Source organism: Vespula vulgaris, chromosome 14 (genome assembly GCF_905475345.1).
Source record: "Vespula vulgaris chromosome 14, iyVesVulg1.1, whole genome shotgun sequence".
In the NCBI taxonomy this organism is placed as follows: Eukaryota; Metazoa; Arthropoda; class Insecta; order Hymenoptera; family Vespidae; genus Vespula; species Vespula vulgaris.
The window spans coordinates 3377555-3405058 of record NC_066599.1 but is presented as its reverse complement, the minus strand read 5'-3'; the positions used below and the strand labels follow the sequence as shown (position 1 = coordinate 3405058).

Sequence of the window (27504 nt, the reverse complement as noted above, 5' to 3'; positions counted from 1 at the left end):
TATTTGAAGGGAAAGGGAATTTCAAAAGTTAAGATGGAAGTTCGTGGTGAAGAGGATCTACATTAATTTAGGTCTTCGCGGTCTTCAGTCTATCCTCATTCCTTATGATCATCATCATCATCATCATCATCATCATCATCATCATATGTGTTGTTGACGTCGTCGTCATCATCATCATCATCATCATCATCTTCGTCGTCGTCGTCGTCTTCGTCTTCGTCATTGTGACCTCGTCAAGGTTCTTCTCATTCTCGTTATCATCATACCCATATCATAGGATGACGCATCTTGGATGAGAGAAACGTGATCGTTCTCCTCCTAGTATCTTTCACTTCTACCAAGCGTCTTATTAAATCAGCGTCTACGTCTTGAAATCATGGCTAGCAGTTACCGTGAATGTGGCTGGTGAAACATCGAGGATAAGAGGGATGGTTCTTGTACGGGATGGTAAATGTAGAGACAGTATGATAGAGCCAGCAAGTAAGCTAGAGGCTTCGAATATCTAACACCTTAACTGAGAAGGCCGCTAAAGTTTGCGTTGAGAAGCAAGCTTCTCTATCTAACTATCTCCTTCTCTCTCTCTTTCTCTCTCCCTTGCTCTTATACTTGTACCCTAACTATCTCTATATCTATCCTTTTCTACCTTTGACAAGTCAAGTTAATAGAGTTAACCCAGACTTAAGCAGTCCTTCTCTCTCTCTCTCTCTCTCTCTCTCTCTCTCTCTCTCTCTCTCTCTCTCTCTAATTCTTTCTCTCTTTCTTTAACTATCTGTCTGCTTTTGGCTTTGCCTTACTTTCTTACTTTCTCCTTTCTTCATTCGAAAGGTTTCTTAAACTAAACTCTTCCTCTCTTCATCTTTCTTATCCCTCTCTTCCTCCCTCCTTCACCCTTTACCCTACCTTCGAGAATTTTATGTAAAAACTTAACTTTCGAAGAAGGATCCTACTAACTTTCTGCAAAAAATTCTTCGCGGTACACAAGTATTGACATAAAAAAATCCCGTCCATCACTTCTTCCAAGAATTATTCCGACGTTGTATAAATAAAAATGATTTACATGTGATATTCGTCGGAGCAAAATATTCAAAAAAAAAAAGATAAAAAACAAATCTTCCTTTTTAAATCAATTTGTCGAAAAAGCAAGAAAGTAGAATAAAGGAAGAAGAAAGAAATGACGGAAATAAAGGAAGAAGATGGAATGACGAAACGGACCTTGAGATGACCGCTGTCCTTGGTCTGATAATCGAAGTGATAAAAATAAGTCTTGGCTCCTCTTCTGGCATGATAAAATGCAATCCTCATAAGTGGTGCCACTGTGTGACCATCGCTAAGAGCTTCCATCGTCGAATCACGTATTATAATAGGATGTAGAACTGGCTTGTCCCAATCTGTATATTCGTTCCTGACTGCCGAAAAGATCTCGTTCAGATGATAAACGTAAGCATTACGAATGAAGGTACGTAAGATCCGATTTCTATGATCCTCCTCGAAGCCATACTGAATATCATTCGCGTTGAAGTCGAGATTGGATTCTGTACTGGATACTCCTAGGATCAAGGGTACCTTTATAAAGGCATCACTGGCTCTTTCCATGTCGAGACCTGGATCAGGATTGTTTTGGTCCACGGGCAAACCCGGTCCTATCCGGGGCACGAATCTATAATATCATTAGAATATTATATCTGAGAATTTTTTTGATTAATTTTGATTACTTATATATTATGATATTTTTATGTAGCATTACATATGCTTTTTATCTGTTAGAATTGAAATAGAATGTACTTATTTATGTATCGTACAAACAAGTTAATTTTGTAATTTAAATTTATGATTTTACGATTTTGAATATATGTACATAATATATGTATACAATAATTGATTGATTTATAAATAAGCGTTGGTTTATTATAATTTTTTAATTACGAAATCAATTTCATAAGTATGATATATTATTATCTATTATTCCTAGTTTTATAATCTTGCATAAATGTTTTGTATGGATAGATTAATAAGTACGATCATATTCTAATCAATATTTTTTTTATTATCGAATCAATCTAATAAATATGTATATACACTTATATTACAATCTAAATTATTAATTTTACTATTTTTCATATATGTATTGATCGATTCTAATAAATTAGAATATCGTTTTATTATGAATAAATTTCTAGCTTACAAGAAAATCAATCAAATAAAATATTCGTACATTAATAAATAATATAATCAAAGATATATACAAATACCTTTTGAACATTTCAATAGTTAACAAATATCTTCATTCAATGAATCAATTCATTCGAATGATTTAAACTATTTTTCATTAATTCGAACATTTCGATTAATCTGATAAATCTGATAGAAACGTTTGCGATAAAATAAAGAAAAAAAAAGAAAGAAAAAAGAAGAGAACAAAAAAGAAAGAAAAGAAAAAACAGAAATAAATAAAAAAAAAAAAAGAAGAGAAAAGAAATTTAATTTTCTTTTTTATACCTGATCTCAGGAAGCTCGACAGTCATCAAAGCTTGCAACGATACTCCTCGAAGACAATCAGCAATATCTTCGTCGTTCTCAGCAGGGCAACCTATTTGTTCAGCAACTTTGATCCTTAGATCGTTTGGATCGTGTACGGAAGCCCATGGGCTCAAAGCCGAGCCACTCGACAATACCACGCGATGAAAGAGACCTGAAAAAGAATAAAAGAAGAAATACAAGGAATAAAATATGTCATGTCGTCATGTTGGATAAGTAACAATATGCGAGAGAGTAGAGAGCACTGAAGTTTTTCTTTTCAACACCCCCTCGAACTTATTATTCGTAAAATTTTTCTTCTTGGATAAACTTTATACGCCACGAAAGATATTGTCAAATTGTAAAACAGTACTTTACTGGAGTTATACGATATATATATATATATATATATATATATATATATATATGTATGTATGTATGTATGTATGTATGTATGTATGTATGTATGTATGTATGTATGTATATATATATATATATATATATATATATATATATATATATATATTTACATATGAGTATGTAGATTTATAGTCTCTTAGTATTGGTTTGAAGTTATATGTATGTACGACAGCAGAAATACGTGAGTCGTTGCGTGTTTACGAGGTAAGAAACCTTCGTAAAATAATACGTCGTTAAACCTTACGCCGTTATATAAATTCTTACCTAAGCGTTTATTACGTTACTAAACTTTAAGGACGAGAAGACATTGTGTAACCTTTATTAAGATATAATTCATGCTTTTTTTCTTTTTCTTCCTTTTTTCTTTTTTTTTCTTTTTCTCTTTTTCTTTTTTACTTGCTACTTTTAGTAAAGCGAGAGATTAAAGAGAACAAATTTGAATGAAATATTCCTCGACTTGTTTTCATTAATTACGTTTTTCTTTTAGATTAGAATTTTTCTAATTTAATTTCTCTTTCTTCAAAATAATTCATGATATACCTATGTATCTACGTATATATATATACATAAAATTATTTATATATAATTGTTATTATTTTAAATATATAATGTCATTTACGTGCTTAAATGATATTTGATATTAAAAAAACAAAAAGAAAAAATATATATATATATGTGTACTTTTAAAAATAATTTTCTGATATCTACGTACATTCATTGTTACGAAAAATTCTATGTATTCATTGAAATTCTATATTATTATTATATTCCATCACGTTGAAAATTCCCTTTTATTGTAAAGAAAAGAAAGTTAAAAAAAAACAAGGACACATATAGTACCATCCTTCCGCAAACTTCCATAAGGTGAATAAAATGAGTTTCGGGCCTATGGTAGTACGATGTGCTCTCTCTCTCTCTCTCTCTCTCTCTCTCTCTCTCTCCGTCTCTGTCTCTCTCTCTCTATCTCTTCTTCCCTTCCTTTCACCGACAAAATTCTTCTCTATCGATTTTATACCACACGACGCGACACGACGGTGACTATCTTCTCAATTTCGCTTAAGAAAAGTATTTTTCATGTAAAGTCGAAGCATGTAACTTTATACTAAGCAATGCAAACCTCGTTTACGTTGCGTCTTATCGATGAAAAATATTTCTCTTTCGTTTCTCGTTCGTTTTATCTCGTAAAACATTGAAAGAATATCGGATGACGATCATAAGAAAGGAAGAAAGAAAAAAAAGGAAAAAAAAAAGAAAAGAAAAAATAGAAGATACATTTTAGATCTTTAGAAAGCATTCTCTAACGCGTTCTTTATCCAACATTTGTACGTATATACATACATTATATATACATGCGTACATATACACGTATATACGTACATTAGTATAAAAATTTCAACGTGCTTCTGTTCTAAACGTTATTATTTGTAAAACGAGTATGTAAAAAAGATAAAGATAAAAAGAAGTGTATGTTAAATTGTTATCGATATACAAAGAAAACTCGTATGCATTTCTATTAATTTTCTCTCTCTCTCTATCTCTCTCTCTCTCTCTCTCTCTACCTCTCTCTCTCTCTCTCTCTCTCTCTCTCTATCAATCTCTAAGAGAGCTTTTCCTTCTTTTTATTCCTTCCTTCCTTCCTTCCTTCCTTCCTTTCTTGCTTCTTTCTTTCTTTCCTCTTCGTTTCTCCAGACTATTTTATTAGGATTATTATGAAGAAATGAGGCGTCCTCGAGATCTCTTTTCTTGGAGAAACGCCAATACTCGATACTAGTATGTATGTATACATATGTACATATCATACATACATATGTAGATACATATAATATTTTTATTAAGATGATTGGAAATATCTGCGAGTTAAAAATATTAATATCGATAATAATGATAATAATAATAATAATAATAATAATAATAATAATAATAATAATAATAATAATAATAATAATAATAATAATAATAATAGTAACAATAACAATAACAGTAATATTGATAATAATAATAGTAATAACTGAAAGAAATTAAAGAATAAATTTTAATATTATTCTTGATAGAGAAAGAAAATTATGAATAAAATTAATTAAAATATATGATTAATTAATCAATGAAGTAATCTTACAATTTCTCTCTTGAAATTCATTCGATTGTTCTCGAGTAAAGTAAATGAAAGAAGCTCGCATATTTTTACTAGGGAATATTAATTATTGTAATAATGAAATGAGAGAATATATATATGTATATAGAAACGTTTTAATCGTACTTTGAATGATTTTATTAAAATATCGAGAAAGAAATATATATACAGGGTGGATTTTTTGACCATCTCCAATATCTCCTCTTTTTTTATATGGAAAAATTTGGTTAACAAAAGTCGTACGATACGGAAGGGGTTGTTATATATAATGATAACAAAATGTAAAAATATAAAAGGGTAATGTTGTTAAAATATAAAAGTAATAATTTTTTTGCAGGTACACAACGAGCACGTATAAAGAGCAATTGTATGCTTTTTTAAAATGGAATCATATATTTTTAATTACATAACTCAACATTCTATTAAAAAATTTAATCCATATTATTTAAATTCTATGGAAAATATCATTCAATACATATACAAATATTCAATATTAATGTATGTCAAAAAATTATTACTTTAGAAGATCTTTATACAAGCTTACTCAGTACTTACTCCGCGCTTACATTGCGCATACTTTGTGTTTACTTAGCGTATTTGTTTTAAGTCTCTATGACTTTTAGTTACGGAGATATTGCTATGTAAATGGAAGGTACGAATATTAATAATGTAGACAAAAATTGTTTTTTTTACTAAAACAATCTATTACTTATTTATTAGTTTATGTAATTTTATAAATTCGTCGTAAAGTGAACTTTATTCTATTTTTAAAATAAGGTAAATTTAGTTCGTAAGAATTTGTTTATGAAAATTGTTTATAACAAATTGTTAATTAATTATTAACAATAGGCTAAAACATAGAGAAAATTCTGCCCTATAAAATGGCGTTTGATTCATGTCTCTACGACTTTTAGTTCCGAAGATATTCCCTTGTAAACAGAAATAGTTATTAACAATATAATTTGTTTATTAATAATTTATTAATTTATATAATTTTATAAACTCGTCTTAATCCGAATTTTTTTCTTTTGACAAAATAAGATGAATTTGGTTCGTAAGAATTTGTTTATAAACTTGTTTATAAAAATTGTTTATAACAAATTGTTAATTAATTATTAACAATAGGCTAAAAAATAGAGAAAATTCTGCCCTTTAAAATAGCGTTTGATTCATATCTCTGCGACTTTTGGTTTCAGAGATATTCCTTGTAAACGGAAGAAGCGATTATTAACAATATAATTTGTTTATTAATAATTTATTAATTTATATAATTTTATAAATCCGTCTTAATCCGAATTTCTTTCTTTTGACAAAATAAGATGAATTTGGTTCGTAAGAATTTGTTTATAAAATTGTTTATAAAAATTGTTTATAACAAATTGTTAGTTAATTATTAACAATAGGCTAACAAATAGAGAAAATTCTACCCTTTAAAATGGCGTTTGATTCATGTCTCTACGACTTTTGGTTCCGTAAATATTCTCATATAAATAGTAAGAATTTACGTTGACCCACTGACCTATATATTTCATCCAAGTTTACCTACTGACCCACTGACCTATATAATTTCATTCTATTTACTCGTTGACCCACTGACCTATATAAATTCCAAGAATTTACGCAAGTCAGCTGGTCCAACTACTACTACTATACTATGAACAGCTGTACTACACTAATTATGAATGAAAATCTTTCAAAGGCAATATCTTCCGAACGAAGCATCGTAGAGACTTGAAACAAAGACCATTTTAAAGCGTAATTTATTCTTTATTTATTTAAACAATACAATAATATTGTTATAATAAAACCGATTTTGTTAATAATTTATTAAAATGAAATTTTTTTTTTCATTCGTAATACGGGACATAATTAAAATGAAATCATTTCAATTTTTATTATAATTATGTAAATTTCATTTTTTTTATTTAAAATAAAAAATAGAAGATCTGTTAATAATCGATAATATACGAAACTGAAAGATCGAAAAATTCGAAAAACCTTTCTTCCGTAACTTATTTATGATTACTATTTACTCGTTACTACTCTTATTAAATTCTAATCACATTTGTCTACATGATTTTTTAATAATATTTAAATTAAAACTATCTAAACTAAATAATTTTTTGACAATACATGGATATAATAAAATCATTCTCACGAAAGAAAGATGATTAATATGATCTTATACGTTTTGATTTAAAATACATTATATATACATGTATCCATCTATATTATTTTTTTTTAACATATCATATGCATTTTCTATATAGGGTGTATCAAAAGTCTCTAAACGGGCTGAAAATTTTTAAATGGCTCAAAATTTTTTAGATAATTTTACAAATCAATAACTCAAATCTACTTTTAGTAGGTTTTACTGTTAGTTTTACAATTTGAATAAATAAAACCAAAAAGAATTAATCTGTAAAGTTTCAGAAAAGAGTAATGAATTTTTAAGATAACCTAGGACCTTTCGGCTGACGCTGCATTAAAAGTATATATCAAATAGAATGAATAGAAATGGATAAATTGCACAATGTGCAGTTGAAAAAGAAAAAGATGAGAGATCGTCTTTATGGAAGAGTAGACAAGTGACTAAGCTAGAAAAGTAATAGAGAGGAAATTGTGTGCCTTTCGTTAACGTTAACTAGACGGCAAGATTAAAAGTAAACAAGATGCTACATCTCGCTTTGTTTCGCAGATAAGAAATTTTTTCTCTTTTTCTTCTTTTTCTTATCTATCTATCTATCTATCTATGTTTCTCTCTCTCTCTCTCTCTCTCTCTCTCTCTCTATCTTTTTCTCTTTTTATTTTCATCCTTTTTCCTTGCGTACGTCCACTAAGCATTGCCCTTTTTCGTTCTTCCGACTGCTTTTTCCCCATTCTCACAAATAACGGAGAAAAACGAGAGATATCCCTTATTCTCGAGTAACAAGAGTGAGAAAGAAAGAGAGATTTTTCCATGAATATCGTTGCCTTTCGTTACTCAACTCGGTCGTTTCGTTCTAATGTTCGTATGTCTTAAGAAATGTAAGAGGTCGAATAATTTAATGCTCAATATTTTATATATCGTATATGTATGAGTACGTGCACGTACTACACGTATGTACATACACTACGAAAAGGTTTGATATGGTTTAAGAAAAGAACTGGTACGTCGTATTGTTTTCGTCCATTTCGGACGAAATTTTATTACTTTTTTTTTTTCATCTCATTTCTCGTCTATTTCTTTCTGGCTTTCTCTCATAAACTTTATTATCCTTCATAATTAATCGTATCGTCCAAGGATAATAATCATAATTTTATGTGGATACATAAAATATATGGATATAAATTCTTGAACTTATCGAAATGTACTTACGTATGTATGTACTTTTGTATTTGTCGAAAGTTAATAATAATTTCATATCACGTATAGAAAATAGTTTTATGAATTAACAACGTGATATATGTATGTATGTATGTATGTATGTTCGTATGTATGAGAGAAGTTCTTTAAAATGAACATATATTTCATTTTCAAACGAAGGAAGTTCCAAGTTAAAATTTGAAGGAATATCCACAGTAGCTGTACCTCTAAGATGCATAGTTTGCCTCTCTCCTATTCCTTTTACCGCTATCCATTCGCGAGCTAACATTTCCCATGTAAATTACTCCCGTGCATTTCTTGGAAATTTTATGCGCTCGCACAAATGGCCCGGGTGAAACGTGAAAAATTAAATCTTTGTTTGCCCGATATCACATCCTATAGGGAATACGTGGCAGGAGAAAGAAATAGAGATTGGAGAAATACAAATGTATTCGATCTGAAGGGAGAAAATAATCGATACAATATTTAAAAAAAACAACAATAAAAATAAAAAAAAATAAAGGACAAGAGATTGAATTTTATATGAAAACAACAAATCCTAATATTTTTCTTTCTTTTTCTTTCTTTTTCTTTCTTTTTTTTCATTCTTTTTTTCCATTCTTTTTTCTTACTATTTTTTTTCTTTTTTCTTTCTTTTTTTTTTTTTTAAGGAAAGAAAAACAGAAAGAAGAGAGATCAACTCTTCGTTCGAAAAAAGATCAAGGTTCATATGAAATAAATCGAAAATATATTGTAACGTAAAGATATACATCCCTTTTTCTCTTTTCAATTTTTATGAAGAAAGAAGATCTATCCTTTTCTTTTTTCTTTTTTCTTTTTCTTTCATCGAAAATTAAGATCGAAAGATCTCCGTGGAAAATTATGTAGAAAAGATCTCGGGGAAAATTAATTAAGAATAGATTGGAATCAAGACATAGATATCTCTTTATTGTTTCAACAAATAGAATCTATTTTTGTTCGATCTAAAATTAAGATCGAAAGATATCTGTGGATATTATAGATCCAAATATAAAATGGAGAGAAATCAATGTTTAAATCGGATTTAACGAAAAACCATTTGAGAATTTATTAAAATCAAGATATGCATTGATTTCATTCTTCTTTTTTCTTTGTCTTTCTTTCTTTCTTTCTTTCTTTATTTATTTATTTTTTCTTTAAACAAATAGATTCTACTTTCATTCGATTCAAAATTAAGACCCAGTGAAATGTCCGCGTAAATTCTAGGAAAGATAGAAAAAAGAAAAGAATCATAGAAACGAGGGCTCGTAATCGTTTTAAGAGGGTCAGGTCGTTCATCGAAGTGGAAAAGGTCGAGCGCTGGTCAGCCATCAATGCGTGCGAACCGATGAGAGAGAAAGAGAGACAGAATGGGAAAGAGAGAGAGAGAGAGAGAGAGAGAAATAGAATGAGAGAGACAGAATGAGAAAGAGAGAGAGAGAGAGACAGAATGAGAAAGAGAGAGAGAAGAGGAGGGAGAGAGAGAGAGACAAAATGAGAAAGAGAGAGAGAAAGAGACAGAAAAATAGGGAGAGAGAGAAAGAGAGAAAGAGAGAGACGATAGACAGAGCGGCTTTTTTTATCGTTAGCCTTTCTTCCCACTCGTTGCGTCCTTAAGCCATTTCTCAAGCGGCGAATCGATCGATCGCCCTCGCGAGTATAATCGTGAAAGCGGTCGAGTGTGATTCCTGCCAATTGTCCGAATCACCGAAAGCACGGCGCATGCGTTTCGTACTCGTTTATACGCGCCGATAACGAAGAAAAACGAGAATACGAAAAAGAGATAGAGATAGAGATAGAGATAGAAGGGGAGAGAAAGAGAAAGAGAGAGAGAGAAAAAAAGAAATAGTTTTCATTCCACTTGAGTTTGCAAGTTGAATAAGGAAAAAGAAAAGAGAAAATTATTATAATAAATTAATCAATTGAAAACAACCATGTCATTTTTATCAATAAATCATATAATATCGATTATACATCTAATAATGTTATAATAAACATGATATAGTAATTATATTAATTTTGATTGTCAGTATCAAGAATGACATATCAGTATCATATGACATATAATGATCAGTTAATATGATATAACTGTCATATTAATTTAATGATTATTAATATTAAGAATTATACGAATGACAGGTGGTAATCAATTCATATTAATATTTCTCTCTCTCAGACATGATTATTATTATTATTATTATATTATTATTGTTGTTGTTATTATTAATAATAGTAATAATGATATATAAATTTATCAATCAACTTGAAATTAATTTCATAATAATCATACGGTAATTATTTAACCATAACAATCATATAAATATCATCGTTAATAATAATAATAATACTAGTACTAATAATAATAATAATAATAATATATTATAATTAATATTAATACATAATAACAATAATAATAATGATTATCATTATTATTATTAGTATCCGATACTAGAAACTAATCGTACAAGAGGAGAGTCGAAAATTCGAAAGTAGTTTTGAATGGCCACAAAGGACGAGCTGATTCTCTCTAAGCCATTTCCTGAATAATGCTTTGCTTGTAGTCGGAAATCGTTGAAACTAGACCAAGCAGCGGTTTACATCTCGCGAAATACCTACTCCTCTTTCGATCTTCCTTTCCTGAACTCGCGTGCTCGAGCTCCTCTTCTCGGTCTGCTAAATTACACGATTTCCGAGAGATTTCGGACCTCTATAGGATGCTTCTCACGTATCCTCTCGAATCGCGCTCTTTCTCTCTCTCTCTCTTTCTCTCCTTTTTCCTCTCTTTCTCTTTCTCTTTCTGTTTTTCTCTCTTTCTAATCTTTTATTGAATAATTCTAAACTTGGGTATCTACACACCGATCGATGTATCATATCTACTTGATACACCTTTCTTTTAAAAAGATTTTTTTTATACATGTTTGTAATCGTATTTACTGTTCTATTATTATTATTATTATTATTATTATTATTATTAGTAGTAGTAGTAGTAGTAGTAGTATTTTTTTATTTTAATTACGAAGATTAAATAATACAGTGAATTGAAAGTAATTCCATAACTTGAATTGTTCTTATAAATAATCGTAAATATTCGTAATTATTTATGATTAACGATAATCTTTTATTTGAATTATTTTGGTTAGAATTGTTAATTATATGACGTAGAAGAAAAAGAAAAATAAAATAACGTTATAAGATGTGATATAACATTACTTTTGCAAATCTGAAGTAATGCGAAAGGAATTAAAAACAGGATCAAAAAACATCCGGTATATTTTTCAATGCAGCTCCTTTTACCGTTTCTACAGAAAACTCCTTCGTAAACCTTACCAAAGTAAAAGTCGGTTCAAGTAGGAGTTTAGATCATTGGGTAGCATCTTGCTTTTCCGAGAAAGCAGAAACTAACTCGACCGTTTGATAATAGAACCGATTTCCTCGAGAATTTCAATTATTTCCTTAGAGATTTTTAATTATTTAAAATAAAGAAAAATAACGAATAAAATAATATCATACGATAGGATACAATTTGAAATACAAGTTACAAACTTGAAGTAAATTCGAAGTAAGGCGAAAGAAAAATTGAAAACTCGATGAAAAAAACATTCAATATATTTTTCTAAAGCAATTCTTTTTTTATGATTTTTACAATAAATCCCTACGTAAGCCTTACGTCAAAATAAAAGTCGAATAATAAAATAGAAGTTTAGATCATCACAGATTTCGAGTAGCATCTTGTTTTTCAGAGAAAACAGAAACTAACTCGACCGTTCGATAATAGAACCGATTTCCTCGAGAATTTCAATTATTTCCTTAGAGATTTTTAATTATTGAAAGATAAACAAAAATAACGAATAAAATAGTATAATAGAATTTTATGCTTTTACAAATTTGAACTAATGCGAAGAAAAAATTGAAAACTAGATAAAAAAAAAAACATTTAGTATATTTTTCTAACGTAGTTCTTTTTTTACGATTTCTACAATAAATTCCTACGTAAGCCTTATATCAAAGTAAAAGTCGGATCATCAAGTAAGAGTTTAGATCACCGGGCAGCATCTTGCTTTTCAGAGAAAACAGAAACTAACTCGACCGTTTGGTAATGGACCAATTTCCTCGAGCAATTTCGTGGAGACACGCAAACGCACGTTTATTTACTCGTACTTTTCTTGGATTTTCCGGCTCTGGCTGAAGTCGACGCTGGTGTTATACGGAAAAGCCGACTGAGAAAAGGTCGACGTAAAGGAAATAGAAGAAGTAAGACCGGCAAAAAAGTAACGTTCTTTTTTCTTATTTTCTTTTTTTCTCTTTCGTTTAAAGAAAAAAAAGAAAAGAAAAGAAAAGAGAGAGAGGAAAAGAAAAAGAAACGTTTTTTCGTTGGAGAATCTACGAACTCGACCTGTTTTGACATATTGGTTCGTACGTTCGTTCGTACGTTTGTTTATTTGTTTGTTTTTCCATTCTTATCTTCTTTCTTTTCTTAATTTTTTTTTTTCTTTATTATTTTTTTTCGAGAGCAGAAAGTAATAGTTCACGCTTTTCTTCTTGGTCTCCCACACGGATATTCTTCTTCTTTCTTTCCTTTTTTCTTTTATTTATATTTCCTCTTTCGTTTTTTTTTTCTTTTCTTTTTTTTTTGTTTTTCATTCGCATTTCCTTTTCTTTTCCCAAAAGATTGCTCTCGTTGGTATACCTCGCGCGTACGTAGAGAGAGTACGTGCTCTTAGAAAATTAAAGTCGAAGAAATTAAAGCGATAAAGCGTAAAAAAGCGACGTACGGGAGTAATGAATACTCGTGTTGAGGTTTCCAAACATGTAACTATGAAAATATATATATATATATGTGTGTGTGTGTGTGTGTATGTAGGTCAAGTATCGAACGTAAGTCGAGCCAAGTTTTCGAAGAGGACGCATAAATGTCGAATGCGTCTTTAAAAATACGTGCAAAATTTTCCGCTTTCTTTCTCTCTTTCTCTCTTTCATTTTTCTATATCTTACTCATTTAATTAATTAATAATTATCGATCGACTTACCTTTACCATAAGGAGCAAGAAGTAAAAGATTGACGAGGGCAGCACCAGTGTCATGGCCCATTAAAGTGATTCTTGTTGGGTCACCACCAAAGGCAGCGATATTTTCACGAACCCAACGTAAAGCCATTGCTATGTCCTTTAATGCTAAGTTTCCACCTGATCCTGTCGTTCTGTCTGGATAAGGACGAGTTCTAAGAAATCCTAGAAATTTAACAAACGTTTTATAGATAAATTTCATTTTTTAATATCTTCTTTCTTTTCTCTTTTTTTCATTTTATTGTTATTATTATTATTATTAGTATTATCATCATCATCATCATCATCTATACTATAAATTATTTAATATATTAAAATTATATAAATTATATCATATAAATTATTATTATATTTAATATATTATATAGATTATATGAATTATTTAAATTATTATATGTACTATAAAATCAGAGATATCAAAGATTCTTTTCTCCTTTTTTCATTTTATTATTACTATTACTATTACTATTATTATTATTATTATCATTATTTTTATTATAAAATCAGAGACAAATAATTTCGATTTTTATTACCTAATATTCCTAAACGATAGTTAAGCGTAATGACTATGACATGACCGGCGCTAGCCAATACAGATCCATCATATATATTGCCTGAACCCCATTCGAAACTTTCACCGTGCACATAAACCATAACTGCATAGGGTGCTTCCAAACCAAGCGATCCTGCAAAATATTTTTTTAATGGTATTATAGAAAAATCGTAGAATGACGAGTAGATTCGAGATAAATCATCGCAAACGAGAATAGTCCGAGATGGTTCAGCATTTCGTGTGCCGACGAAAATCTATCTATAAAATGCTATCTCTTTCATTCTTTTTCTCTTTCTTTCCTTCGGCTCTTTCCTCTTCTCTCTTTCTCTATCCCGGTATAAGTAGCATTTAAGCGCGTTAAGCTATTTTCACTTGGGATGGAATTTTGATTTCTCACGGACCAAATGGAATTCTATTATTCGTGACAGTAGGAAATTTCTCATCGGATCTTATTGGAATTGGAATCCTTAACCGAACGAGATATCGATTATCGATGATTGATGCGTTCAATGAATTGCGAGATTTTAACACATTTATTGTTTATCCGTTTCTCCATTAGAAAATAAAATATATATATATATATATATATATATATATATATATATATACGATTTGATCTAGTTTGAAAGAATAGTCGGACGTATGATTTATCGATAATAAAATTCGTTTCGAGTCGTGAGAAAAAAAATTTAAATTGTAAAAATTCACTATTACCGCTTCCAGGTATATACAAATTCAGAAAGAGACAGTCCTCGCTCTGATTGGTCAAAAATGCAAGTAAACGCTTCAATTGCTGATATCTGCCAAGGGGCATTTGCAACAGTGCAGCAGTTTCGTTGCCGATGTCTGGATGATTCTGGGGACAAACGGCACCATAAGTTTCTGCCAATTTCACACCGTTCCAAGGTATTGGTGAAATTGGTGCACGAAATCTTAGATCTCCGATTGGTGGTGCAGCGTATGGAATCCCACGAAACACTTCAACTGGATCCAAGTGTTTGCTGTTAAATTCCTAAAAAGAAATATATATATATTTTTTCTTTTATATATATATATATATAATTTATGTACACACATATATATATACATTTAAGCAAGAAATATAAATATATATAAACAATTAGTATCATAATTATAATAATTAAATGATGAAGATTTCGTATGATAAAACACGCAGATCGTCATATATAAAAAACGTTTCTAAAAACTCGATACTATTGATTATCAACGATAAGCTCCGTTGAAAGAAAAGCAGAATAATAAATTTTTTAGAATATTCATTGCAACGATCGATATTACAAAACGTTTCCTTGATGATATCAATTATTATTTATGATGATAATATCCTCGTTTATAAAGTATTACGATATTTTCAAGGGAGTAGTAAAAAAATTTATTCGTTCGATTAAACGATAACACTTTAAAACATTAGATGCTATTAATCATCAGTGCGATAACGTTAGTAACTTTATAAAAAAGAGACTACGATTTTTAAGACAGTAAAAAATTATTCGTTCGTCTATCTTGCTCGTTAATTCAAAGACGTGTCAAAAGTAAGAGGCACCAAAGAGAAAGGAAAGAAAAAAAGAAGAAGAGAAAGAAAAAGAGAGAGAGAGAGAGAGAGAGAGAGAGAGAGAGAGAGAGAGAGAGAGAGAGAGAGAGGAAAAAATAGAAAAAGATGAGGAGAGAAGATACTTAATGCATCGGATGAGTGTACCGGATGCACAGAATAGTGGGGGTATATAACGAATGCACAGTATAATGGATTAACGGATGCACAGCATAATGGTTTAACGGATGCACAGAATAATTGATTAACGGATCCACAGAATAATGGATTAACCGATGGACGGAATAATGGATTAACGGATGCACAGAATGATAGGTGTTATAATGAATGCACAGGATAATGGATTAACGAATGCACAAAATGATAGATATTATAATGAATGTACAGAATACAATGGATTAACTTATGCGCAGAATATTGTATTAATAAAACGAATGATTAATCAATGAATTAACAAATTGATGTCGTTTGGCTCGTCGATAATCCGAAGTCGGACATTTTGTTCAAATCAAAAACAGTTGTGATTATTTCATATAAAATGGGAACATGATTACAAAATCTCTTATAATCTCATCGGCTGATGAATAATTATCATGTATGTGAACACGACCACGTTAATTTCATACAAGTAGGTATTCATTGACCGAAGGGTTCGGATAACCTAATGGTTTAGGGTTGCCGTGGTTAGAAAGTCACGTTAAAATAACCTGAGCATCATCCTCCCTAACGTGTTAAATTAGTTCGATAATGTTCTCACGTTTTTCCCATAGTTAAGGACGATTCTTGATAACTATTTCTCTCTGTCTCTCTTTCTCTCTCTGTCTGTCTCTCTCTCTCTCTTTCTTTCTATCTATCTATCTATCTCCTTCTTTCTCTCGTTCAAAGATAGGAAGAGAATGAAAAAAAATATGCAGTCCAGCCGCTTCTTGAAAGCAATTATAGGCGGAAGGACCAATAAATCTCGTGTGGTGGGCGCCGACGTTAATTGCACCTTTCGGGTGCCCTTGGGTATAGGAGAGCCATTGAAATCTCGACGCTTCGGCCTCGCATCCGGGTGAAATCACGAATTCCCATTAACCTTTCGCGTCGTGGTGTTATTCGGTGAGAATAAAAAAAAAGGAAAAAGAGAGAGAGAGAGAGAGAGAGAGAGAGAGAGAGAGGTGGAGAAGGGAGGGAGAGAGGAGGACGGAAAATGGAATCGAAAAAAATTCAGGAAAAAAAAAGAAAATCAAAAAAAGTTGCATTCCCACTGATCGTCCAACCTCTCTATGTCTCTCTCTCTTTTTCTCACTTTGTCTCTCTTTCACTCTCTCATACTAGTTTGTACGCTTTGCGCGCTCTTTGGCGAGCATTAAAAATTAACGGCCGCCACGTGGTAACCCTATAACCGACCTCGACGCCTTTTTTACCTTCACCCTTTTTCATTTTTCTTTTTATTTTTCCTTTTTTTCTTTCTTTTTCTTTTTTCCTTTTTCCCTCGAGGCCTCTACAACGAAGCAGAGTCAACACACCAGCGTTGACATGCGTGTCGTTATTTTTCTACCCTAGAGAGAAAAGGATGGTGTATGTGTTACTACATTCTTTCTCTCTCTCACTTGCACATGCATATACGCACATATATATATATACACATACATATACATACACATTCATTCATTAGCATTTGCCTTTTTTTTCCTGCGGCTAGTCATTCGCCAATATCCATGAACGATAAACGAATCATCCATAAAGGACGGAGTGTACTCTCCTTTTCCCTGCCTTTCTCTCTCTCTCTCTCCTTCTCTCTTTTTTTATTTTCTAAATAATTATTCTCATCGATCTCGCTGCGATTAAAAAAGTTATAATATAGTAATCGGATTACAAATTTACTAACGAAGGCCATCACTCTCTTCTTTCCTCTTCACTTCGTTCTCCCTTTATCTCCCTATTTCTTTCTTTTTCTTTTTTGTTATTTTTTTCCTTCTCTCTTTTTCACTCTCTTTCACTCTCTCTCTCTCTCTCTCTCTCTCGCAAATTTTCCTCTCTGATGGTCGCAAACTCGATAGTAAAGTTCAACGCAACGGTATCCCATCTTCGTTCGGCCAAATTCGTTCACCCCTGGAGTATAATTTTAAAGGGTGGCCTTAGGTCGAATCACCACCACTGGACAGGTACTATCCGATCGATACTACAGAGTTACGTTCAACCAGCTCAACTAAAAAAGTATCTAACGAAGGGGTTTATATTTGTAGGAGCGTTGGAATGGAAAACGGAAGTTCTTTGACCTAGCCTCAAAGTTCAGGATCTTCCAATCGGTATTACGAAGCTTACAAACAGACAGAGAGAAGAAGAAGAGAGAGACAGACAGGCAGACAGACAGATAGACAGACAGACAGCCAGACAGACAGACAGAAAGAGAGAGAGAGAGAGAAAGAGAGAGAGAGAGAGATTGAAATGGATATTGAGTGAAGAGAGACTCTCTATAGATGTAGGTATATATATGTGTGTGTGTGTATGCATATATATATATATATATATATATATATATACGGACATCTAATTTACTTCCTTGGACCTACGTCTTGTATGGTGTTTCAGAGTGTGAATCTGAAAGGGAGATCAGTAGAACGGCCCCACAAAATCAAGAGCAACTTCTCTATAGACTCAAAAGACAGATGTAATTAGAGAAACGGACAGATAGATAGTTAAGCAGATACATAGATAGATACATAGATAGATAGATAGATAGATAGATAGATAGATAGATAGATAGACAGATAGATAGATAGATAGATAGATAGATAGATAGATATAGAGAAAGACAGAGGGAAAGAGGGCTTTCTAACATCTAATCAAGTTAACGTTCAAAGCCATTTGTTGCAATTACTCTCGTCTAGAGTATAGTATACAGTAATAGTAGGCACTTATTGATAATTAACGAGAGAAGTACAAATGAGTCGAGGAAATACAGAAAGAAAAATCTAAAACTAAATGATTCAGTGAAAATTTATTACTATTAATTTAACATCTTGTTCTTCTATAATTAACTTTTTAATTATTTCATGATAATAATAATATTAACAGGAATATAATAAAGTACTATATCTCTTTTGCTCGAATTCTATTTAATTATATTCTAATGATTATTAATAACTGTTAACGGGAATATGATTAAGCGTATACGTGAGAGATATTAATTGAGAAAAGAAAAAAATACCATAAACGATTCTAATGGAACTCTATCGTGTTAACATATGTGATTATGAAATTATCAGATATTGATTCAATTGAATTTTCTTAACTTAATTATATGATAATAATATGATTTCTCTATTATTTCCTCTTTGATGGTTATATATATGTATATATATATATAATGCATATATTTTTTTTTCATAAATATTTCTAATCTAAGAAAATATTATTCATTGCAGGATTAACAAATATTATCTCTTTGAACTATTAAATTTCACTATAATGAATAATATGTAATAAAATAGGAGAGAATATATATGTATGTATATATATATATATATTTTACTTATACTTACATATACACACATACACACACCTACATCAGCATGAGAAACAAACGACGAAATAATATTCAATTTCTACGTACTATTCAATTATTCTGAATATTTGGAGATATTCTATCATGCTTCTATATATAATCTCTCTCTCTCTCTCTTTTTCTCCCTCTCTCTCTCTCTCTCTTTCTCTCTCATGAAATCCTGGATTCGTTCGAACGATCTGTGTTCGTGTCTATGTTCATACATAGGACTCATGCGTTTCGTTCCGCATGCATAATGCATTCGCTGACGTACGAGTCCTCGAGGGGTTTTCCCGTTTAAAAATTAAAATACAGTACTGGACCGTCATAATAAATAGATCAGTGAGAAAAGCCGGGAGTAGAGTCGATTTCGTGATTGCGAACGAGTTATTTCGAATTCGATAAAAATGGATTTTTTATGATGACGACAAAACTCAATGCGAGATTGATACGATTATTATATAATATATATTATATTACAAATATGTATGTAATATATATACGTACATATAAATCTTCTCGTATAAAAATATCTATACGTTATAATATATTCATCCAAAATATTTATATATATAACTATAAATTCATCCATAAATTCGATCTAATTTTTTCATCCTAATTTTATTTCATCATAAACCGTATGAACTCTGGTTAAAAAATTTCACGAAATCTGGATAATAAAATCAATGGATTCGTCATAATTCGTCATAATTAATATTTCACTTATGATTAAATAAAAATCACGATCTCTTGTCTCTTAACCTGGAACAAGTTATTCGTTATAATTTCCATTATAATTTTCATCATATGAAGAAAAATTCATAATTAAAGCCACGAAAAAATATCACACACGCATATATATGTACATTACATATATATATATATATATATATATATATATATATATATATATATATATATTTTCAATAAAATCTCGAGAAATAGATTTAAAGAAAGAGTTCACGCGTTAAAATTCGTACCTGTTATTTAATTTATTTCCCTCGTAAATCGTTCCGAAACGTAATATGAAATATCGTGAAATTTTCTTCGAGTCGATCTCACTTTTTCTCTCTCTCTCTCTCTCTCTCTCTCTCTTTCTCTCTCTCTTTCTATCTCTTTCTCTCTCTCTCTCTTTTCGCGCAATATTGCTCGAGGCTCACTCGGATCGTTCTCGGGAGTTTCTAAAACCAGGCGAATTAAAGCTTCCCATGCGTATTGCTTTCGAAGGACGAGGAGAGTTTTACTTTATATCGGCACAATCAGAGCTCGTAAAACGTGGCGGTAGTACTCGTGTAATATTGGATATCCTTGTTATTCGTATGGTATACTAAAATCGCACGGCGCTGCGCTCGTACAAGCTTCTTCCTTTTATTCTGATAAAATTTCAACGAGTTGCTTTCGCGTTCGGAAGTTCGTTTCTCGTATATTTGAAAAAAAAGCGACGAAAAAAAAGAGACGAAAAAGAAAACGAAAAAAAAGGAAACAGAAAAGAGAGTGAGGGAGAGAGAGAGAGAGAGAGAGAGAGAGAAAGAGATTAGACAATTTCGATTGGATATTATCATACGAAAAGAAAACGTACGTCGATTTATTTCAACCGAAAAGAATTAATTATTATCGAGGCTCATAGATAATATCCGTATACCACGTATATAACTTTTAAAAAGAGAAAATAAAGTTTGACTTACTTCGTGAGAAGATTTCTCGATAAGCTGCGAATTATTTTCTACGGTTAACCCTCCTTCTATATTTCTTCCCTCTATATTTCTTACCCATTTACTATGATCTATTTACGATCGACTTTACTATATCGAAGATAAACACAATGGATAAATAAAAATTTTCTTTTATTATATGATACGGTAAGTTCGAACTTTTTAGAACGATTTTGATATCACAATTATCAGTTTCGTCATTAATCGGAAACTATTCTCGTAATTATCATTATTTACGGGCAAGAAAATTATAATTTTTTTAAAGAAAGCAAAAGAGAGAGAGAGAGAGAGAGAGAGAGAGAGAGAGAGAGATAGAGATAGAGTATTCATAGGAAAAATTTCAATTTGCGAAGGTTCCAAGCGAAATTGTCCGTTTCTTTTGTAACCCTAATAAATTGAAGTCGAAAGGTGAAGAGAGAATTCTGGACTGCGCGAACGCTATGGAAGAGGCGAGTTAGAAGAGCGAGAAACGAGGATGGTGACGACAAGAGTGAGAGGAAGAGAATGAGACAGAGAGAGAGAAAGAGAGAGAGAGAGAGAGAAAGAGAGAGATGAGAGAAAGAAAGATGGAAAGAGTGAAACGAGACGAGCAGAAAAATAGCGAATACAAAGCAAATTGGCGCCGAGATACATATGTATATATGTATATGTATGTATGAAGGTACGTTATGTATGCATGTTACATACCGTGTGTCAGAGCGTAGCCAAATGGAGAAATTTCCGGGTAAAATCGAGAAACGTTTCAAGTAAAACGCGTCCGGACGCTAGGTGCGAGAAAAAGAGAGAGAAAGAGAGAGAGAGGGGGGGAGGGAGAGAGGGAGAAAGGGAGAAGGGTTGAAAATGCGAACGCGTCAAGTAACCGGATATCTCTCAAAATGCTATTCGATTTTACTGTCATCTTGCTAGATAGTGACGATACGTTTTCGTAATCGACGCCATCGATTTTGTATATGTAAAAGGAATGAAAGGAAGATGGATAAAAAGAAAATACTACCAAGTCCAAAGATTTGTGAATAAGAAAAGGAAATAGGAATTTGGGTTAAGTGAAAATTAATTTGAGAAGGAAAGAAGAATAAGAAGGAGGAAAAAATAAATATAGATAGATTCGGATGAAGATAGGAAAAGAATGGACAGATATATATATATACACACATATATGTTCATTATACTAATGAAAAGTGGGAGTGATATATAAGTGATAAAGATAAATGTACAAATTTAGGAAATTGCGAGAGAATATAAGTGAAGAGAAAGAGAGAAATAAAAAAAGAAGAAAGACAGAGAGAAAATGCGTGCAAATGGAATTAGATAAATTAGACACTTCAACGAACCGAAGAAATTGATTTCAACGATATATCACGAATCGATCTGTGTCATTCGTTTCACTTCGTTGCATAAAAAGCATTGAAGGTATACTCTAGCTTCCTTGCCTTGCATTTTCTCTTTTTATTTTTCTTTTTTCCTGTTCTTTTTTTTTCTGCGCAGTGGCAAGGTGGATGGGGATTTTATTCGAACGTCGCGGAATACTCAATCGTATGAAATGGACCGTACAATGAATTGAATGAAAAAAACTAAAAATAAAAAAAAAAGAAAAAGGAAAGGAAGAAAAGAAAAAACGAAAAGAGAAAAAGTAAAGGAAACGAGAACGTCTAGTTGCAGTTGTTAGCAATGTTTCAACGGTTAGCAACCAACGGCAACATAATGCTAAGGCCGCGAGGCGTCTACCAAAAGTGAAAAAGTTTTCTCGTTATTCATTCATTCATCCATCTATCCATCCATCCATCCAACTATCTATTCATTTATCTAATAGGACATTATTCTTACAAGAAAAGAAAACAAATGAAATAGGAAAAAAGAAAAATTTTACTAAATTATGAATCTCCTCATTTGATATCAAATTGATCGAGTAAAACATATATGAAAGTGGATAATCTTTTTAGGGTTGAAAATTATACTTCTTATTTCTTTTCTTTTATCTAATCACAACTGTCTTGAATTTTTTTGTCAAGCTTTCGACGTTACAATTTGATTTTCTTCACAGATATTTCAATCTTCTATCAAATGGATATTTTTTTCCAACAAGCTATATGAAACACAATATGTAATATAATTTTTATAACTACAAGAACACAAATAAAGATTGTAAAGAGTTAATATTTTCGAAGATAATGGGAAATATCGAAAAAAAAAGAAAAAAGAAAGAAGAGAGACAGAGAGGGAGAGAGAGAGAGAGAGAGAGAGAGAGAGAGAGAGAGAGAGAGAGAGAAGAGTTGAATCGTCAACGACGTATAAAGGGTTGCCTATAGCCAGGTGTATGTAATTATAAAAACTCTCGACAAATCAAGATATAAACAAACAAACATGACATGAATTATTAACACCGATCGTCGAGGATGATTCATTTTCAGAGGAAGTTGCACTTTGTTTTTACTTCTTTTCTTCCTTTCATTCATTCATATTTCAAAATTCTTCCAAACAACTATTTCCGCTCCCCGTTGTTTTCAAAAAACGATAAACCGATCTCGTCGAATCGCTTTAAAGATGTCATCACGATACACCCTTTACACATGGAAATATATACACACGCATATATACACAATGGAAAGTAGCGGGAGTCAGAGCCTGAATGTTTTTTCGATTTTTATACGAGATCTACTCGTCGACGTGCTATCGTTCGCGTGTTATCACGGTGAACCGCCACGGCCGATCGCTTTTGCTCGATTTGAATTTATTTCCGTGTGCAGTGTGAAAGGCTGGTTTACTCCTCTCCCCCTTTATATCTCTTTCCCCTCCCTCTTTCTCTCTGTCTCTCTCTGTCTCTCTCTCTCTCGTGTTCTCTACACGAAGAAGCGTCTGCGGTCGACGTTACTTCCGTCGCAATGCAGCGATCGACTATAAAATCATCGGACGATCGTCGATCGTTTCCCCACGTCGTCGATACGAATATCTATTAGACGTAATTGATGCGAGGCTACAACATCCGCCGTGTGTGGTTGTACTACGTACATAGGTACCTACTACGAATGAGATCGGGGAACACGCTGGTAAACGTCAAAACGACTCACGACCATCTGACCGATATCGTTTATGCGAAAACGTTTACGCGAAACGATCGTTCGTCGCGATCGTTCGTCGGTTTGCTATCGTCACCGCTATCGCTCATATTTCACTCGGAATTTAACGCGACGAGAGACAGAAACATGCCAGACTGATGTGCCAGGAATAAAAGAGAGAAGAGAGAGAGAGAGATAGAGTGATAAAGAGGAAGAGGAGAGAAGAGAGAGGAGGAGTAAAACGTTCTCTACGTTGTAAATCGTTATAATTCCTAGCGAACGAACGCGTTTAAATCGAACGATCGAGTTCTGACATACATAAGCGTAGAATATCGTCGAATTTATCTTCATCTTAATTTTGTTCTTTATAATGCTATTCGTAATATGATTTGTATATATATTATATACGATATATATATATTTATATGATATATGATATGTATATATTCATTCTAATGATATATTATTTCTATGATATATTATTTTCATTCTAATTTTCATTCTAATTTCATATACGAATTTTCATAACAAATTTTTCGTTATTTAAATAATATTCAAAAGTTAACGCGTTCGTCAACTATAAATAATACTTACAAACGTATCCATCATATTACAGAGACACGAATAGAAATTCGCTAAGACGTTATTAAATCGATTCGAATGAAAATATCGAAAACTGGATGTTTGATGACGATTTCATGTTTTCTTCAATATTATTTTTTAAAATAAAAACATATCAATATAATTCTTCATGACGATCCTCGAAATTCATTAATTATAAAATCATTCTGAAACATACGATTCCGTGCAAATAAATTCGCGAAATTCATACGATGATATTACACACATCGAGAACGAAATACATAGAGAAAGAAAAAAACAAAAAAAAAAGCGAACGAACCAACAAACAAACCAACAAATCAACAAACAAACAAACAAAATTCAATCATACCTGAAGTATACCACGTATTTGTCCACTTTTCGTTTCGACGATTCTGGATGCGTAACGTGTGGCAGCGTTTGCACGAATCCTCTCGTTGCCCGCTGAGAAAAGTAGGATTAAGAATAGAAGGAAAAGAAATCGTTCGGCAAGTCGATTGGCAAACTTTCCTCTCGTACTTCGTCCAATCGTACTCAGCGTGACCAGCGGCCTTTCTTTGGCCGCCGGTTGGCATGGCAGGAGCATGACAGCATTTGCCGGCGTCCACCTGAAGCGACGCCAGTGGCATAACCGAGACCCCCCCTAAGTTCTCCACACGAAACGACTCCCTCCTTCTTTCTCCTCACCCCTCTTCTTCCTCTTCTTCCTCTTCTTCGTCGTCGTCGTCGTCGTCGTCGTCGTCGTTGTCGTCGTCGTCGTACTCGTACTCTTCGTAGTCGTCGTAGTAGTCGTAGTGGTCGTAGTCGTAGTTTCTCTTTTACTCGACTCTTCCTTGTGGTTTCTTCCCTTATCGGCAACTGGTTGCTCTCTTGTTTGCCGACAATGTTTCCCTCCTCCTCCTCCTCTTCCTCCTCCTCCTCCTCCTCCTCCTCCTCCTCCTCCTCCTCCTCCTCCTTCTTCTTCTTTTTCTTCTTACTTTTTTTTCTACATCGATGAAATAAAAGATATATATATCTTTTATTATCTCTCTCTCTATATATATATACATATATATATATATATATATATATATATATATATATATAGATAGAGAGAGAGAGAGAGAGAGACAGAGATAGAGAGAAAGAGAAATATATAGAGAGAAGAAATGTTAGTCTTGTTGAACAAAAAAGAAAGAAAGAGAGAGAGAGAGGGGGAGAGAGAAAGAGAGAGAGAAAAACAGAGACAGAGAAAATGTACCACCCCTAGTCGAGAGACAAATCACTTTGTAACTTCGTTATGCAAAACGACGTCTGTCTTTCTTCCGGTCCTCTCCCGCCCTATCTATCTTCTTCTCTCTCTCTCTCTCTCTCTCTCTTTCTTTTCCTCTCTTTCTCTTTTTCTTTCTCTTTCTCTTTTCTTCTCTTCTCTTTCTTCATATATATATATATATTTTTCTCTCTCCATTTCTATTCCAATCTCTCGATGTTGTGCTACTACTACCGTTGCTGATGCCAACGTTGATGCTTCTTCTTATTCCTACCCTTTCCTTCCTTTTTTTTTCTTGCACGAACTCTTAAGGCATCATTCTTCCCTTTGGCAGTGTCGGATAAGCAGAAACGTGTCAGCCCTCTTTCTCGATCGTTATTTCTTTGGAAGCTGTAAAAAAACAAAAAGAAAAAGAACGGTAAGGCATTCGTTAGGGTCGTAATCATACCGATCGATTTTCTTTTCGACAGTACGGAATAACGAAGTCTGATCGCTACTTGTTTGGTTTTTTTTCTTTTTCTATCATTTTCATTTTCTCTCTCTCTCTCTCTCTCTCTCTCTCTTTCTTTCCTATAGATCTAAACTTTTATAACGACGCTTTCTTTTTCATTTAATTATTCTTAAAACTTCTACCTACTGTTGCTCTTTCTTTTTAGGCCAATTTTATTCGATATAAAACAAAAAGAACAGTAAAAAGGATCCTTTTCAACGTCTGTTATCGATCCCTTTTCTTTTTTTCTATCTATATCTATCTATCTATCTATCTATCTATCTATCTATCTATCTATCTATCTATCTTTCTCTCTCTCTCTCTCTCTCTCTCTCTCTCTTTACTAATTTAATTGAATTCTCAATTATATCGTTCACACCGATCCCCTAGACGGCTCTAACTTTCGCTTATCCGATGTATGTAGGTACCTATAACCTGCTTATCCTCTCTCTTCCAGACCCTCTCTAACCTCTCGCCCAACAACCTACACTCTACCCTCACACTCTACACTCCCTCCCCCCAGAGACTGCGGTTCGAATACCAACGGAAACGTAGTAAAGGTACGAGCCGATGCGCGCGACGCTCAAATTCCTATTCCGGCACTTCATCGTTCGGATTGACGGTTCCGCTGGTAGAGAAATCGTGACGAGAAAGAAAATCGATTCGTACGATCGTTCTGGCTTTCTCGTTCGTTTATTCGATATTTAGAGAGAGAATATAATCGAATGATGACAAAGAGAAAATAATAGAGAAAAAGAGATAGAGAGAGAGAGAGAGAGAGAGAGAGAGAGAGAGGAAAGAGGAAGAGAGGAAATAGATATTTTCTTATCGACAATTAATTTGGATAATAACTAATAGAAATGTTTAATTATAAATTGAAATAGTTATTCAAATATATTCTATTTAAAATTTCTAATAAGATATTTCAATAATTATCGCGGATATTATTATACTCGATATTCTTTCTATTTGTTATACGTATCATGTATGTATATGTATAAAGTGTCGAGTAAAAATTTCGCTTGTATAAAAAAATATTAATTATGACAATAATAATAGTAATCATTCATATTTTTGTTTCGTAAGCTTGAAATTTTTACTCGACGTTTTTTTTTCTATCTATCTGTAATGTAACAAATAGAAAAAATGTCGACTGAAAATATCGGACCAATGGAAAAAGATATTTATTATTATTATTATTATTATTATTATTATTATTATTATTATTATTATTATTATTATTATTATTGAAT

The 27504-nt window shown here is 32.0% G+C and overlaps 1 protein-coding gene across 13 annotated transcripts in view; it reads right to left on the bottom strand.

Moving 5' to 3' along the window:
• The window catches only part of LOC127069087 (neuroligin-4, Y-linked-like), a 188733-nt gene that overhangs the window by 4054 nt on the left and 157175 nt on the right, over window positions 1-27504 (bottom strand). For 9 of the 13 annotated variants that reach the window (XM_051005774.1, XM_051005778.1, XM_051005773.1 and 6 more), the window contains 7 exons: window positions 25996-26151; window positions 24865-25497; window positions 14760-15057; window positions 14026-14178; window positions 13457-13657; window positions 2497-2689; window positions 1213-1657 (listed from right to left, as the gene is read on the bottom strand). In XM_051005774.1, the coding sequence (XP_050861731.1) occupies window positions 1213-1657; window positions 2497-2689; window positions 13457-13657; window positions 14026-14178; window positions 14760-15057; window positions 24865-25098 (1524 nt within the window). In that variant the 5' untranslated portion in view covers window positions 25099-25497; window positions 25996-26151. Of the gene's footprint in view, window positions 1-1212; window positions 1658-2496; window positions 2690-13456; window positions 13658-14025; window positions 14179-14759; window positions 15058-17260; window positions 17420-20127; window positions 20724-21546; window positions 21592-23290; window positions 23736-24864; window positions 25498-25995; window positions 26152-27504 lie in introns of those variants that run through there. The other 4 variants (XM_051005779.1, XM_051005783.1, XM_051005782.1 and 1 more) reach the window with 4 other exon arrangements.